The 15,086-nt window shown below is 44.3% G+C and overlaps 2 protein-coding genes across 2 annotated transcripts; both read right to left on the bottom strand.

The window, feature by feature from the left end:
* Positions 1-2,882: 2,882 nt before the first annotated feature.
* Positions 2,883-12,928, bottom strand: LOC116455802. The gene is made up of 8 exons (XM_032134091.1): positions 12,867-12,928; positions 12,386-12,587; positions 11,928-12,068; positions 11,619-11,719; positions 10,745-10,880; positions 9,692-10,564; positions 5,570-5,772; positions 2,883-3,618 (listed from the first exon to the last, which is right to left on the bottom strand). Exons 1-8 carry the CDS (start codon positions 12,926-12,928, stop codon positions 2,883-2,885), a joined length of 2,454 nt encoding a protein of 817 aa, XP_031989982.1.
* Positions 12,929-13,935: 1,007 nt separating this feature from the next.
* LOC116456061 (ubiquitin carboxyl-terminal hydrolase 42-like) lies at positions 13,936-14,750 on the bottom strand. Its single transcript, XM_032134558.1, has 2 exons — positions 14,534-14,750; positions 13,936-14,106 (listed from the first exon to the last, which is right to left on the bottom strand). Exons 1-2 carry the CDS (start codon positions 14,718-14,720, stop codon positions 13,973-13,975), a joined length of 321 nt encoding a protein of 106 aa, XP_031990449.1. The 5' UTR covers positions 14,721-14,750; the 3' UTR covers positions 13,936-13,972.
* Positions 14,751-15,086: the final 336 nt, after the last annotated feature.

Here is a 15,086-nt window from a genome sequence, read left to right as displayed (position 1 = left end):
TGAACCCAATGCAATGTCCTGACAGCCCCTGGAGCTGTTCTGAAGTTTTTAAAAAATCCTAACTCTCTCCAGCTCTGATGTTACAAGGGGGTATAGCATCAAAAGAGGCAGTGTTCCCAGTCTCATCTAGATTTGCATTGATGTGATCCTGCCATTCCTTCAGAAAATTAAATATTTGTGTTTATTAAAAAGCTAAGAGCAATTATCTGGAGCTAACAAGGACTTCTGCAATTAGACTCACTCCTGAGATTAAGAACTTTTCTAGCTGGTGATTGGTTCTCTCCCCAATTCTCTACAGCCCAGTATCTCCCCTGGGAGGGACTCAGCCAAACACAAAGGCCTAGTTAAAACTTGGTGAAACTCTACTGCCTTGGGACCTATGCACTCAGTGTCTTGGAAAGAAACTTCATTGAGAAGAGGGAATAGGCAGCAAGGGAAGTGAGCAAGGGCACAGGGGAAGAGCTGAAGAAACTGAAAGACAGAGGTAAATTGAAGATATTTATAATATCAGTGACTGCAGACTGACATGCTGCAGTCAGTTCCTGATCTGTCCCAATTTAGGATCAAAATAATCTGCTCATTAGCACAAGAATAATGGTCTTGTTTCCGAGCAGATTTGCTGTGAGGCCTGAAGCATTATACCTGTTATGTCCAGGGCTGATTCCAGAGAAGGTCAGTTCTGTGAGGACTTTGGCAAACAGGCTGGCAGAAAGGCAGGTCTGAAAGGTCACAGAATCACAGAAAATCCTGAGTTGGAAGGGACCTGCCAGGATCATCCAGTCCAGCCCCTGGCCCTGCACAGGACACCCCAAGAGTCACAACATGTGTCTGAGAGCATTGTCCAGACATTTCCTGAGCTCAGACAGACTTGGTGCAGAGACCACTTCCCACGGGAGCCTGTTCCAGTGCCCAACCACCCTCTGGGTGAAAAAGTTTTTCCTGATATCCAACCTAAACCTCCCCTTACTCAGCTCCAGCCATTTCCTCAAGTCCTGTCACTGGTCATGAGAGGGAAGAGATCAGTACCTGCCCCTCTCTGCCCCTCGGGACGATGGTGAAGACCACAATGAGGTCTGACCTCAGTGTCCTCTGCCCCGCAGCAGAGCTCTACAGCTTCAAAGGAACCTCTTCACAGGAGCAGCACACAGGAGCCACACGATCCCAAACGATGCCATTGTCCAGTGGAGGGCTTCAAAGAGGATGAGGCGACCGGAGAATCCCTCTTAGGAGGACAGGCTGAGGTAGCTGGGTCTGGTCATCCTTGAGAAGACTGGGAGGGGATTTTATCACCATATATGAGTACCTGGAGGGAGGCTGTGTAGCAGGGCATTCCCCCCACAAGAGCTTATCTGTTGTTTGTTACCCAGTCAGGTAACTCAACCAGGCCAAGCTGTCCTGTAGAGAGTTATTTTGGTGCCATTTGGTTAACGCTGGCCTGGCATCTGGCAGCTGCCCAAAAACATCTCACTGTTGAAGCGAGATCTGGGAGATAAGCTGGATTTCTGACAGACACACACCTCGCTTTACAAACTTTATAAAAGCTACACCAAACTTTCACAAAGCAGAAATCTCCTACACATTCCATGGACATGTGTGGAGTTTCTCCTGTGAGCAGGGATGCTGCTTTGTACTTTCTCCCCTGGGGTTAAGTGAAGGAATCTGTACATTATCACCATTTCTCTGGTAAATTACATTTCACTAATGTAATTAGTGCTAATCAATTCTATTTCTTTTGCTAGCTTTAGTATGGGTACCTTGATATAGTGCACTGTTTTATGTTATGCTGTCATCTACTGGTAGTTCTTCAGGTTATTTTCTAGTTGCATCAACAGTGATATAAAATATGTCTCAAATATGCTTTTATATTTAAAATCAGAGATGAGATTTGAAAATATGATGAATTAAATCTTTTATTGGTGGCTCATTTTCTTTTTTAATTAATGCTGAAAAATATTCTACATTTTTCTGGTTTAACTGATTTTTTTGGGTACAAATTAAGATGTGATTAAAAACAAACATGTTAAGCTTCTGTAAAGAGTTACACCTTATAATTTTTCTGTGGAATTACAAACTCTCAAGATAAAAATTCATATGACATCAAATTAAGAACACTGGACTTTTATGATGCTTGTTTTTACAATTTTCAGGAATGAAGGATTAATTTAAGGAGTAATTCATGTCCCTAACTTCCTAATATCATTTAAGTTTTGAGGATTTAATATAAAGAATTTTATACACAGTTACAGAGCATTGCAGTGGTTATGTTCTTCAAATGTCTAGACTTGGTCTAACATGTTTAAAACAATTACTCTAAAATTAAAGAAAGATCTTTGGGACAGTCGGGCAGGAATGCAATTTTGCACACTTTTTTTTTTTTTTTCCCCCCAATAACAATCTCAGAATTAATAATCACTACTCATCAATTTCCTGGGCTCTACATTATAGCCTGAATTATGTCCTCTCCTTTCCCCAAAGAAATTTACTAAACATTTTCAGGAAATAAATGCAACTTGATGAAAACTTATTCTTCTCAGTTCTTTCAGTAAAATCAGGCTCCTGAATATTACTCTTTTGTTCAAAAAGTCAGAAGTATGTAAAACACAATTTTAAAGTTTCTGAAAAATAGTAAGGAAAAGAAAAATTAAACAGAAAAAGGTTTATTTATTTAAAAATTTCTTAAGTATGTGGAAGAAATTTCCTTCCAAAACCTTACCATAGCTTCTAACACTCCCTCTTACAATTGAAAATCTCCACTCTTCTCCCTCTTTCCTCCCCAAAAGCTGGAGTGTTATTGGGAATTATCTGGAAATTAATCTTACTGAACAAGAATTTAGAGTGAAAATTACCACTATGAACACCTGAAACAAAGCAAATATTCTATTTCATTTCCACACTGAACTAATTTTTCTCAATTTTTTCCTCAGGGCTCCTTTCACCTCCTTATTCCTCAAACTATAAATAACAGGATTCAATAAAGGAGTCACCACAGAATAAGAAAGTGAGAGGAACTTGTCAACAGATGCACAGTAGCTGTATTTTGGCCGCAAATACATGGAACCTGCAGTACCATAAAAAAGAGTCACAACCAAGAGGTGTGAGGAGCAAGTGGAAAATGCTTTCTGCTGGCTCTCAGCTGATGCCATCTGAAGAATTGTGGAAATGATACGAATATAGGAATAAATGATCAGTAAGAAAGGACTCAGAATAGCAAAGACAGCCACCACAATGACTTGGATTTCACTTGGAAAAGTGTTGCCACAAAGCAGGTCCGAGAAGGGCTGAATCTCACAGAAAAAGTGGTTGATGGCAGAACCACACAAGGGTGAGCTGAATGTTATGAGGGTGTGTACTAAGCCCACAGCAGTTCCACAAATGTAAGTTCCAGCAACCAGGCTTCTGCAGACCCTGCTGTTCATGATAATTGTGTAATGCAAGGGGTAGCAAATTGCAAAATAACGATCAAGGGACATGGCAGCCAAGAGAAAACATTCAGCAACTCCAAAGAAAAGGAAAAAAAACATTTGCATTGCACATCTTGTCTTGGAAATACTTACTGTTCCCACCATCAGATTCTCAAGAATAGTTGGGATAATGACTGACAAATAGCAGATATCCAAACAGGACAGCTGCGTGAGGAAGAAATACATAGGGGTATGAAGAGTTTTATCACAATTTATTACAAAAGCTATCACGGTGTTGGCCATTAAGGTGAGAATATAAAGAGATAATACAACTACAAAGAGCAAAGGATGCAAATGAGAGATTTCAGAAAAACCCAGGAGTCTGAATTCACTCACTCCACTGAGGTTCCCAAGGATCATCCTTCTTTGGTACCTAGTGGAACTCTCTTCGTTTAGTGTTCAGTGGCTGATGAAGCTGCAAACAGCCAGGCAAATCTGCAGCCAAAATACAACTGCATGATTGAACAGACAAAAGGATGACTAGCATTTAGAAACCATCCAGATTTTGAAGAGATCTTCTGAACAGATTATAAAAGTTTCTAAAGAACATAAGGTAGTCTCATGCATATATTTTTTGTCTCTGTTTTTGACTGATTCTTCTTCTTTCATATCATTGCCTTCAAACTTTGCGTACTCACTACCGTCTTCAAATGCTCAGCTACCATTTTTACCCTGTAGAACAAGAAAAAAAATTACAGCAGATATCTTTTTATTGATTAAACAGTTTAAGTCGCAATATCATCAGTAGCAACATTAGAATATAACAAAGGTAATTTCTCTGCTACCTTTTGTGGAGTGTGGGGGAAGAAGAGGAAGGAAAACAACCCCTAAATTATGAGGTCTCCAGAAAAGCTTTCTACTCAGAGCACTCTGCAGTGAAGCAGAAGAGATGCTTTTCCACAGTGCTTTATACTATACATATATATATGTGTGTGTGTGTGTGTTTATGAAGTCCACTGAGACTGGCTAGTGCTGATTGGAGCAATAAGGAATAGTTGTTAGAGGCTGGCTAAATATGATCCATGTAGATTAGTTGACTCACAGACACCTCTAGTTTTACACAGCTTGGAAAGCATTTCTATATAAACCCAGATATCCTACTGCAATCTTGAGATCTGGCTTTTACTTTGCAGTAATTACTATTACTTCATAATGCAGCCAAATTAATGACAGAGTTGCTACACAGGCTTACCACACTTAAGCTTTCTCAGTCAAATTTGAAGGTAAAGCAAAGATGCAGTCTACATTCATTTGGGGATAAGGGACATAAGACTCACTCGTTACCAATCTTAATCTTTATTGTGTCCTATTAAAAGTTCTTTTTTATGGAGCTGTTGTTGGGTTTATTACATGGTTTCTTATTCAGATCCATTAGCAACCCTGCATCGTCTCTCTCACCACAACGCCCCTCTCAATGCCAAAGGGATTGATTAAAAGCTGAATTACTGGCTGATACTCACATTTCCAGTCTTAAGACATCTCACTCAGTCTGATCCTTTTTCACCTGGCCTTAGGACTGTCTTTGCCCACTTTTATCCTTAGTCATTGACTGCAGAGTGACCTCTGCATCACAGTCACATTCTGTGAACAGCAGAAAGAAAGTGATTTTGTAGGGAAGAACCACCTAATGTGATGTAGGTGTCTTCTGTATGATAAGGTGACAGCTCAGAAGTGCAGTATCTTTGTTTAATTAAACAGAAATACAATATGATTCACGTAAATAAAGACAGAAATCCATAGAGGAAAACTTCTGAGAAATCTGAAGGACCTATCTGAGATGGCATGATGTGTTCTCTCACGGCAGAAGGACAGGTGGAATACAAATAATGCCTGAAGAGTTGCATTCATGCAGCTCATGAAGCAGGAGACACACACGAGAAGCACACAGAACCTCTTGGGCATAAGCACAGGGTAGAGCAAGGGGTTGCAGATGGTTATAAAGCACCATGTGGGCTTAGAGCCAGCAGGGAGCATTCTCCTGTCCCTGCAGTGCAGAACAGAAGAGAGGAGCTGTGCGTGCTGTGTGGGATATGATTTTTGTGTCAGCTAAAAAGGTCACGAGTGTGCCAGGTATGATGATGGTGGAGCAGCTGGCATCGGCATCTGAGAAGAAAAGGCTGCTGCTGAAGAAGTACATGGGGGTGTGGAGCTTGGAGTCAAGCTGGATGAGCACAGTCATCCCCAGATTTCCCACCAGGGTCAACAGATAGATCAGTAGGAACACCGTGAAGAGAAGGACCTGCAACTTCAGGTTGTCTGTGAGTCCCAGAAAGACAAACTCAGTCACCACAGTGTGATTCCCTTCTGCCACCTAGTGCGGGGGGAAGAATCAAGATTACACTGCAAAAGACAAGGTAAAAGAGACTGATACACAATGAAAGAATAATTTTATGTATCTTCCTACTCGTGTTTTTCAAGTTCTGAACTCAAAGTATCTCATGGGCATTTTCTGCCTTTTAGAGGTCTTTATTCTTTCCATGTACTCTGAAAGAGTCTGCTTATTAAGGCTAAAAATAAGCTTTCTGAGCCCAGGAACAAAAAACTTTAAAAAGACCTTTCAAGAACTGATTTTTACCACTTTCCTTTTCCAAAGAAGAGTAAATTTTACTTATGCAATGATGTAACCAATGTATTTTGGTCTAATTTGTTCATTAAAATCTACAGTACTACAGATTTCCCATGGTCCCTAGTCACTTTTGTTTCTTCTTAAAAATTAATGTTATTTAGTTTTCTGCCAAAGATTAAACCAAATTTTCCCACTGTAATTTAATTGAAAAAAAATTTTATGTCCCCCCCTTCCATTGTGGGCAGAAGAAAATCACTTTTCCCCTTCCACCATTTCATAGAACCATAAAATCATAGAATATCTCAAGCTGGAATGGACCCATAATGTTCATCCAGTCCAATTCCCTGCTCCTTGCAGAAGTTCTCAGTGGTGAATGAAGAATAGACATGCTTCAGACAAAGTGTGTCAGAGAAGCCCTCCTGTCAAGTCAGCAGGAACAGAAGGGACACTCTTGCTTTCTAAACTCCTTCTCAGAGAGGAGTCCGGATGCAGCTGGATCCCATCCCAGCCCCAGACTCCTCAACAGTTTATGTCTAAAGGGTTACAGAGATGTAATTGAGCCTGTGTACAACTTTGTCCCATGGGATTAAGGATTTGGCAAACCAAATACATTTATATAAATAAAATGAAGTATTTATTTAAATTAATTGCAATGATTAAGCAAAATAACTAAATCAGAATTATTTGCCAGATAGTATAGGTGGCCATAGTGTACAGTATACTAGTGTAGTAGAGTGCACTATTTTTGAAGTAATAGAGGAGCAACTATATTAAATCTAGCAAAAGAATTACTAAGTAGAGATTCATGTTACCCATACAACAACCATGAGCAAACTTATTTTGCTCAGCCTTGAGAAGTGACCTTAAGGGGCTTCCCTTCTCAAGGGAGGGATCTTCACATGCCTCAGGGAGGTGTGCTAGGAGTTCTTGTCATGCAAGAGTGGGAGTGCCTTTTACAGTATAAAGTGATTGGCTGCCAGTCATATACATTTTTAGGTTATGTGTTGTCAGGTTTAAAATATGCTTTGCTGCTGAAAAAGGTGTTAGCAGCTCTTTGGGTTCTTCCACTTGGCACTTCTGACTCCCATATGAGGGCCTGGACGTCCTTGCTGCTCCCACCCTCAAATCAGGGAGTACCTGTTTTGCACATCCTCATGGTGTTGGAAATGATATAACTTTACTAATACCTTTTCTAATTAATGGTTTTAATTAAGTTTTCTAATTAATTGTTTTAATTAATCATAAGCAGTGTAATTTTCCACTGTCATATGCCACTGGAGTCAACATTTAGCAAGGTTTGTCATAAGCTGCTACAGTGGGAACGCAGCTTGGGAAAACTCCTGAAGCTTCAAGTTTTGCTAAAACAATTGTAATCAACCTTGATCTGCTTCAATGATCTCAGACCTGGAAGAGACATATATTGCTGAAGCTGGACACAAGGAATTTATGAACCACAAGCCCAATTTGCAGAACCCTGAGATAAGGAGGAAACTAACACAGACAATTCAGCAATTGCACCATAATCCCATTGTCCTGGGTTCAGCTAGGGTAAAGTTAATTTCTTCTCAGTAGCTGTTCCAGTGCTGTGGTTTGGATTCAGAATGAGAACGGTGTTGATAACACACTGAAGTTTTGGGTTCTGCTGTCATGTTTATCTTAAGTCAAGGAATGTTTTTTTCCTTGTCTTCTGCTCTGCCAGTGAGGAGGTTCACAAAAGAACCTGGGAGGAAGCACAGCTGGGACAGGTGACCTGAGCTGACCAAAGGGATGTCCCACATCACAGAACATCATGCCTGGTATATAAACTGGGAGGAGCTGCCTAGAAGGGCAGCTGATCTTGGCTGGGGAAGGGGGCTCTGGCATCGGTCAGCAGGTGGTATGCAACTGCATTGTGCATCACTTGTTTGGTTCCTTTTCATTATCATTATTAATTACTACTATTGTTGCATTTAACTTTATTTTCAATTATTAAACAGTTCTTAATTCAACATACAACTTTTACTTCAAATCTCCTCCCCATTCCACCAGTGAGGGGAGAAGAAGAGGTGGTTGAGCAAGCAGCTGCGTGGTGCTTAATTTCCATCTGGGTTTAAACCACAATACCTCTCTATCTGGGAAAAAGATAATAAAAAGACTGAAAATGTGGACTAATTAGCATGAGAAGCAAGAAGTCAATAACCAATAGAAGACAGAAAACTAATTAATGAAGAGCATTATGCAATTTATAGCCAATGAACATTAATTTCTTTGCTAAAATGTATAAATAGTGCAAAGTTTTGAAAGAGTGTGTGCATGTTTAGAGGAGCCCTGTAATAAAGTAATGCCTGCTTTCTAATACTAAAAGTAGTATTAGAGAGCTTGATTTATCCTGATGTTTTCAGTGACAATGGTGGGTATGACAGTTTGGTCAAGCTGGTCTCAGCATTCTTTAACACTAAAAACAGGAGACCCTCCTTGCTCAAGCTATTACTGGTAAAGTGTAAACAAGCCACAGTTGGAGCTGCTGTATCCCTGCTTAGGCAGAGTGTCCTGCTCCAGCTGGCCCAGCTCCCCGAGCAGCACAGTCCATCACTTTAGACTGTAAAATGGGACAGACTTTGTCTTGGGGTGACCTTATATCACTGCCTATGCCCAGAAATTAATTTTTGTGCCTTTCTATGCCTCCAAACTGAGCCTGAGAGGAGGAAGGAAAAAAACTGAGCAAAACTTTCTCAAAGCAGTTTGCAGCTTGTTCAAGGTCACATAAAGATAGCAGGGTTTTTTTTCCCCAGCTGGGGCGGGGGGAGCGAGGAAGCACCCGGCTGGCTGCTTTCCAGTCAGCTTTTGGCCAGTTTTTTTCCAGTTTCTTGTTCTCCGGAGAGAGACTGACAGTTGAACTTTTCCTTCTCTGGAATTTCGGATTTTCTCCCTTTTCTACTGGACTGCTTGATTGCTGTAACATCAGAGCACATCGGGAGGACTTTCCACCGGGCACAGAGGGCCTGGCCCTGGCCCAAGCCCCAGCTCTGAGGAGACCAAAGGGAGGACTCTAACGCTTTCCCAGGTTTTTCCTCTACAGCAAAAGATTTTACCATTTAACATTATTTTCCTTCCCATGTGTTTGGTAAATAAATAGTTTTATCTTCTTCACTTTCCTTTGAGGAAAATTTATTTTTTCCCGAACCTGGTGGGGGAGGGGTGGTTGTGCCTTCTCTCAGAGGATATATTTCTAAATTTGGCCAAACCGGAACAGACTTCTAACACCCCCCTTCCCCGAGTGTGTGTGGACATTCCTCCCCTGAGTGGGAACACCCAGCAAGGTTTCGCCGTGAGAAAAAGAGACTTGTCCAGGGCTGTTGGCAAGGGTCTCTACTTAATATTTATTTTCTAGCTTTAATACAATTGCTTCAATATTGCTTCCAAATACTGTACTATATTAGCAGCTATAACCATCTACACTGTGGAATAAAGAATTCTAACTAAAGCCTTTTAGTCTAATCACTAGCATCATCATCCATTTAAATAAGTTGTTCCCTCATGTCTGAGAAGGCGTGTAAGTTTGAGAAAACAAGGGCACCTTTGCTAAAAAATGCAGTGCTAATCTTCCATTCTGCTTCAGCCAGGGCCATAACCCCCCAGAGTGCCCTGAGCACTTGTTTGACATGGATCTCTGGGGCATGGAAACCCTCCTCTTCCTCCGTGAAGGGTGGTGGTCTGTGCACTGCACAAACCGTCTGCGGAGATCGTAGCCCCACTGTGAGGATCTTCTCCGCTCTGTCCACCTTGGTTGGGTTTGCTGCCGACCAGCCCTGAGCATGGGAGGCCGCCTGAAGCTGGTGTTGGAGGGCCCTGGAACTGCATTATCCACTGGGGCTTCGTCACAGTGTGGAGGACTTGTTCTCCCCCTCTTCCTCTTGCTCAGTGAGGGCTGGTGGTCTGTGCACTGCATGAACTGGCTGCGGCCATCACAGCCCTGCTGTGGGAATCTTCTCTGCTCTCTTGGTCGGGTTTGCTCCCGAGCAGCCCTGAGCATGGGAGGCTGCCTGAAGCTGGTGTTGGAGGGCCCTGGAACTGCCCTAGGGGTTTGGTCACAACATGGAGAACTTGTTCTCTGCCTCTTCCTGTTCCTTGATGAGGGGTCATAGTCTGTGTGTCGCACCAAGCGGCTGCGGAGGTCGTAGTCCCGCCGCATGGATCTGCTCATCTCTCTCTGCCTCAGCTGGGCTTGCTCCTGAGCAGCCCTGAGGGGAGCAGCCCACTGGAAGCTCCTGTTGGAAGGTCCTGAAGCTGCACCATCCCTGGGAGCACGGCCACAGCTTGGAGGGCCAGTTCTCCTCCCTGCGGAGTGGTCACAGTCCGTGGTGTCCACAAACGAGCTGTGGACATTCCTGCCCCACAGCGAGGATCTGCTCCGGGCCTGCTCCCTGCCAGTGTCTTCCATGCCCAGCGCCACATCCTGCAAAGAGAGCTGTGGAGAGTTCCTGCCCTTTCCTCCTGAAAGGACCAGAGTCACTGGGGAACCCCCAGAAGTTCTGGGAGGGGACATTTCACTGGAGGGCTGCCAAGGCCAAAGGGCCAAAGGCACACAAATAGGATGGAACCAGGTGGGATGGTTTGAGAGGAAGCAGCATTGTGGCTGTGAAGAATGCTGCAGTGTGGGAGGGAAAAGGAGAAATGTTGAGATCCTAGAAAGAAATCAACTGCTCCTCTGGTGCCCTGACCACCTCCCCAGAGTTACCTTAGTCCTACCAGGCAAACCCTGTGGTCCAATAGAAGCCACCTGGCTGCTGGCTGCCCACTGCCTGAGGAAGGAAGGGGCATATGGTGGTGCCAGCGAGGAAGAAGCCCTTTCTCCAATTTTCAGATCAGAGCATCTGGAGAAAAAAAGAGTGATCTCTGTTTTGGGCTGTTGTTGCAGCCTCCTCTGGGGTTCAGTCATTTTCTTGGAGAGGTTTCTATGACAAAGAGAAGACTTAACCAAGGCCACTAATAGAAAATTCAGCTTCCCACCCAGTCTTCCCACTCAGCCTGCTCCTATCCCAGCAAAACCTCATCTTTATACCTTCTACAGCCTCCATTTCATAAATCCACACACTTGTTTGGGTTGGAAGGGACCTTAAAGCTCATTTTGTTCCACCCCCCTGTCATGGGCAGGAATACCCTACAGTAGACCAGGTTTCTCCAAGCCCTGTCCAACCTGGCCTTGAATACTTCCAGGGCCAGGGCACCCCAGCTTCTTCTGGCAGCCTGTGCCAGGGCCTCACCACCCTTCAACTGAAGCATTTCTTCCTAATATCTAATGTAAACCTGCCCTGGCTCAGCTGAAAACTGATACCCTTCATCCTGGCCAACGCTCCCCGATAAAGAGTCCCTCCCCATCTTTCCTGGCGAGCCCCTTTAAGTTCTCTCCCTCTTCTCTACATAAGTCCAGCATAAGAAAGCAGACAAGTAGCAGGTTACATCAGGGCAGCAGCCTGAAGGACAGATACGGGGCAGTACAGATTTTGAATGGTGCAGGTAGCAATTGCATTCAATGAGGAAAACACTCAGGAGTGTGAGAAGCAAAACAATAAACAGGGAAAAGGAAACGTCTTCTGAATGCTGGTTATTACCTGGCATAAAACAGCAGGTAGGCTTGCTGCCTGAGAGCTGTGTCAATGCAACGAAGCTCCACAGACTCATCATCCATCTGGTACCACAGTCCGTCGCTGGCCTGTAAAAAAATAGGCAAGGATGTCTGCATGGTTTCTCTCTGAAAACACAGGCAGAAAATTACCAAAGAGTATGTCAAAACAAATCCAGTCCAGTCCCTAAGGAAACCTTCTGCCCCAAAACCTTGTCTGTCAGTAACACTAATGGGGAAGTTTATCTTCCCCAGCCCACATTTTTCCCCATTGGAAAGGAAGGAAGTTGCTCTTTACCTTTGTGTAGCAGAAATAGTGTCCTCCATAGCAGCTGACCCCACTGTGCACCAGGACGGCGTATAAGGAGTAATGGAGGGGCTCCCCATCTGCCTGAGACATGTATGGGCGAAGATCCAAGTACTCGGGGTACTGCACAACCTACAGAGACACCGAGGGGGCTCAGAAGTGATCCTGATCCGTCACATGAAATAGCCTGCCAAGTCCAGGGGCCACAGGTGTGTAAATACATCTTTGGGGCTCATGAACAGCTGGTTTTCCATAAAGTTTGCGTGGCAGGAAACTGTTCTTGGCCAAAGCAGCTCTGCTGGAGAAGAGCGCTTGCCTGTCTTCCCAAGGGAATTTTTCTCTCCCCAGAAGGGAACACGACTAACCCAACACGAGTGGCTTGTGACAAGGGTACTGCTCTAGGAAATCTGCTCCAGGAAGAGAAAGCTGCACACCAGCTGTGTACACACCTTGCTGATCTTCCCGCCGGTGAAACAGTCAAACCTTTTCAGACACACCGTGAGAACCTTGGGTGCACAATGGATTGTGAACCTCTTGGAGGCGGCAACATTCTTCTTACACCTTGAAACAAAGCACAGAGCCCAGTGCTGAAATGCACCCAATCCTCCCCCAAGGTGGCCAGGCAACCTTTCCTGTCTCACACAGCTTTTGCTATCCTAAGGTACTCACTGCCATATTTTAAAAAAGCTGCATCTCATTTGTGTGCAGTAAACCTCCATGAGAAGATGCCTTCTCCCCAGTGACATGCAGCCCCCTCCCACAGGACCTCATGTTAATATGTTCTTAGTAATCATCTTACTTGCTACATTTAAAGCAGTTTTCACCATCCAGGTGCTCGGGAGTCACAAAGTCCTCCAGAGCTCCAGTGAGGGACGAGGCTGCCTGGAGGAGTGAGAAATGAGCGCACTGAGCTGTGGGAAATGCCCTCACCCAAACGTTTCCCAGGAGTTCACAAGAAGACCTCTGTAGCTGATGCTGAAGAGACCCACCATGAACCTGCAAGCAGTGTTCAGAAGGAGGCAGAAGGAGAGTGGGATGCTGAACATTTCCCTGTGTCCCAGGGGCTCCTAGAGCCGTCAGGAGCTGCCTCCCTGTCCCACTGCTCAGTTCAACTAATGACAGTGTGCAGGGCCATCAGTGGTGCAAACAATCCAATCCATCAGTCTGGGAGCCAGACAGGTGTTTAGGAGGGCAAAGGGAAGAAGGATGAGGATATATCAAGGGTGCAGAGAGAATAATGCTGCTTGTTGAGCTTAGAGACAGCACCCACGGCCTCTGCAGGAGGACACCACCCATTTCCCTTCCCACCCACCACCAAGATCTCTTATGTTCACAGTCTACATTTTCGTAGACTACATGTGTTGTAGCCTACATGTGTTGACTCTGGAAAGCTACAGGGGCCTTGGGATGTCTTGAAGCACAATTGCAAAGCCTCTTACTTTGATATCCAAAGGGACATCCAGGAACGCCTCGTAGGAATCAGAAACGGCTTTGCAGCTGAAGCAGGTGACTGGAAGGAAAAATCCAAATGCTGAGCAATGGGGAGCTGACTGACATTGCCCATTTACACGTGTTTTACCTGTCCCACCTGTCCCAGGACCAACTGTAAGGCACAGGCAGACAGAAGGGCACAGGCAATGTTTAAGAGAGCAATATTTGTGGAAACGTACCTCTGGATCTCAGAAAGCCCCCAAATATTTGATGGACAATGGTAGTAGACTGAGAAGAGATGTCCAAGCTGGAAACAAGTGGTAAGACAGAGCATTATCTCCTCCAAGAATTTTGCTTTGCCTGAAAGCCCTTGGTTTAGGTTTTCCTTGATGGGAGCCCATCAAGCAGTCCAAAGGGCTCAGAACTTTGTAAGGGTAATTTGCTTGTGCTTACTCGCTGCTTGCACTCAGACAAGCTGTCTGCATGGCATTGACAGTACAGCATAAGAAGTCATGGGCATCTTCCTCCCTGCCAAGCTGAAAATGTTCTCCTATGCCTAAGAAAGAAGTTTGTAGTTCTCTCATACAAGAAGGGAACAAAACCTGTCAAAGCACCTGGAATGACTTACGTCTGAACACCTTGAGGACAGCCAGAGGCAGGATGGCATTGACAGAGGAATGCAAGACCTTGTTAACATGTGTTTCCATGATGCACATCATGCAGAAACCTTGCTGGTGACCTGAAGAGAGAAGGAGGGAAGGTCCTCAGGTTAGCAAAATACCCATAGCAGTGGGATACTCCTCCTCTTCCACTCCCACTCCAGTGCAATACTCCACTCCTCCCAATGTCCCAACGATCCCAGGGCATTTTAGCGTGCAGAAAATGTTCTTAAGAGGGATGCTAAACTGACAGAAGTTTTCTGTGCAATAAGCCAAGAGGGTTTAACTTGCAGGAATGTGTGCAGAGACCTGGAGCTAGAAAGAGGTGCCTTCATGAAGAGTACGACAGCTGCATAGGACAAGTGCCTTCTAGGCTTGAGTGTTCAAAGAACATAAACTCATGGGGATGAAAAAGGGCTGCTGTTCTCCTAAATCAAATTCCAGATTCCGGGAATCTTTGGGATTTAATTATTAGATTGGCAAGGAGATGTTCCTAAAAGCACTCACAGGCCTGGCTGTGCTCTCGGGAGAGCAGGTAGTTGGCCAGTGGGGGGGTGTAGGTCAAGCACTGCAGGACAGCATTGAGGAAGCATGTGTTGCCCACGTTGAGGAGTCCTGCTCCAGCACTCTGTCTCTGCTGCCAGACCATGCAAATCTTCTCCGGTGGAAAGAGGATTCTTTTTGGAGGAGCCATTCCCTCAGCAATGACTGCAGAGAAATTCCATTTGAAAAGAGATGAGATGAAGAACGAAAGCATATTTAAACTTTGAGCTCTCTACACAAGCACTCAGGACAACCAGGTCAAACCTTCAACTCAATATCAGGGGAAGCCTGGCACTGCCATTGAAATTTACTGGCTTGGAGAAGTCTGTCCCCCTGTTTACTTTGCCAAGAGTCCAACAAACCCAGATCTGATTTCTTGGCCTCAGGCTACCTTCCTTTCTCACTAGAGCAATAGACTGGATTATCAGGTCAAGCTTTCCCTTTTCCTGATTGTAACTTATTGAAAACAAGCAAGTACTGAACACAGAAGGTGACTCAAAGGATGTCAGACCTCTCT

The sequence above is a fragment of the Corvus moneduloides genome, chromosome 26, assembly GCF_009650955.1.
Source record: "Corvus moneduloides isolate bCorMon1 chromosome 26, bCorMon1.pri, whole genome shotgun sequence".
NCBI classification, from domain to species: domain Eukaryota; kingdom Metazoa; phylum Chordata; class Aves; order Passeriformes; family Corvidae; genus Corvus; species Corvus moneduloides.
Note: the sequence above shows the minus strand (reverse complement) of the source record. Positions and strands in the feature narration are given on the sequence as shown.

Bases quoted from the DNA above. Each gene is read 5' to 3' on its own strand.
- LOC116455802 (XM_032134091.1), bottom strand. From the start codon at position 12,928: ATGGTGGGTCTCTTCAGCATCAGCTACAGAGGTCTTCTTGTGAACTCC. The intron at 10,565-10,744 runs GTAACTCTGGGG...TGGCCTTGGCAG, and splicing joins GTTTGCCTGGTAGGACTAAG to CCCTCCAGTGAAATGTCCCC. The intron at 5,773-9,691 runs GTTTCCATGCCC...CCCCCGCACTAG, and splicing joins CTTCACGGAGGAAGAGGAGG to GTGGCAGAAGGGAATCACAC.
- LOC116456061 (XM_032134558.1), bottom strand. From the start codon at position 14,720: ATGGCTCCTCCAAAAAGAATCCTCTTTCCACCGGAGAAGATTTGCATG. The intron at 14,107-14,533 runs GTGAGTGCTTTT...TTCTCTCTTCAG, and splicing joins CCGAGAGCACAGCCAGGCCT to GTCACCAGCAAGGTTTCTGC.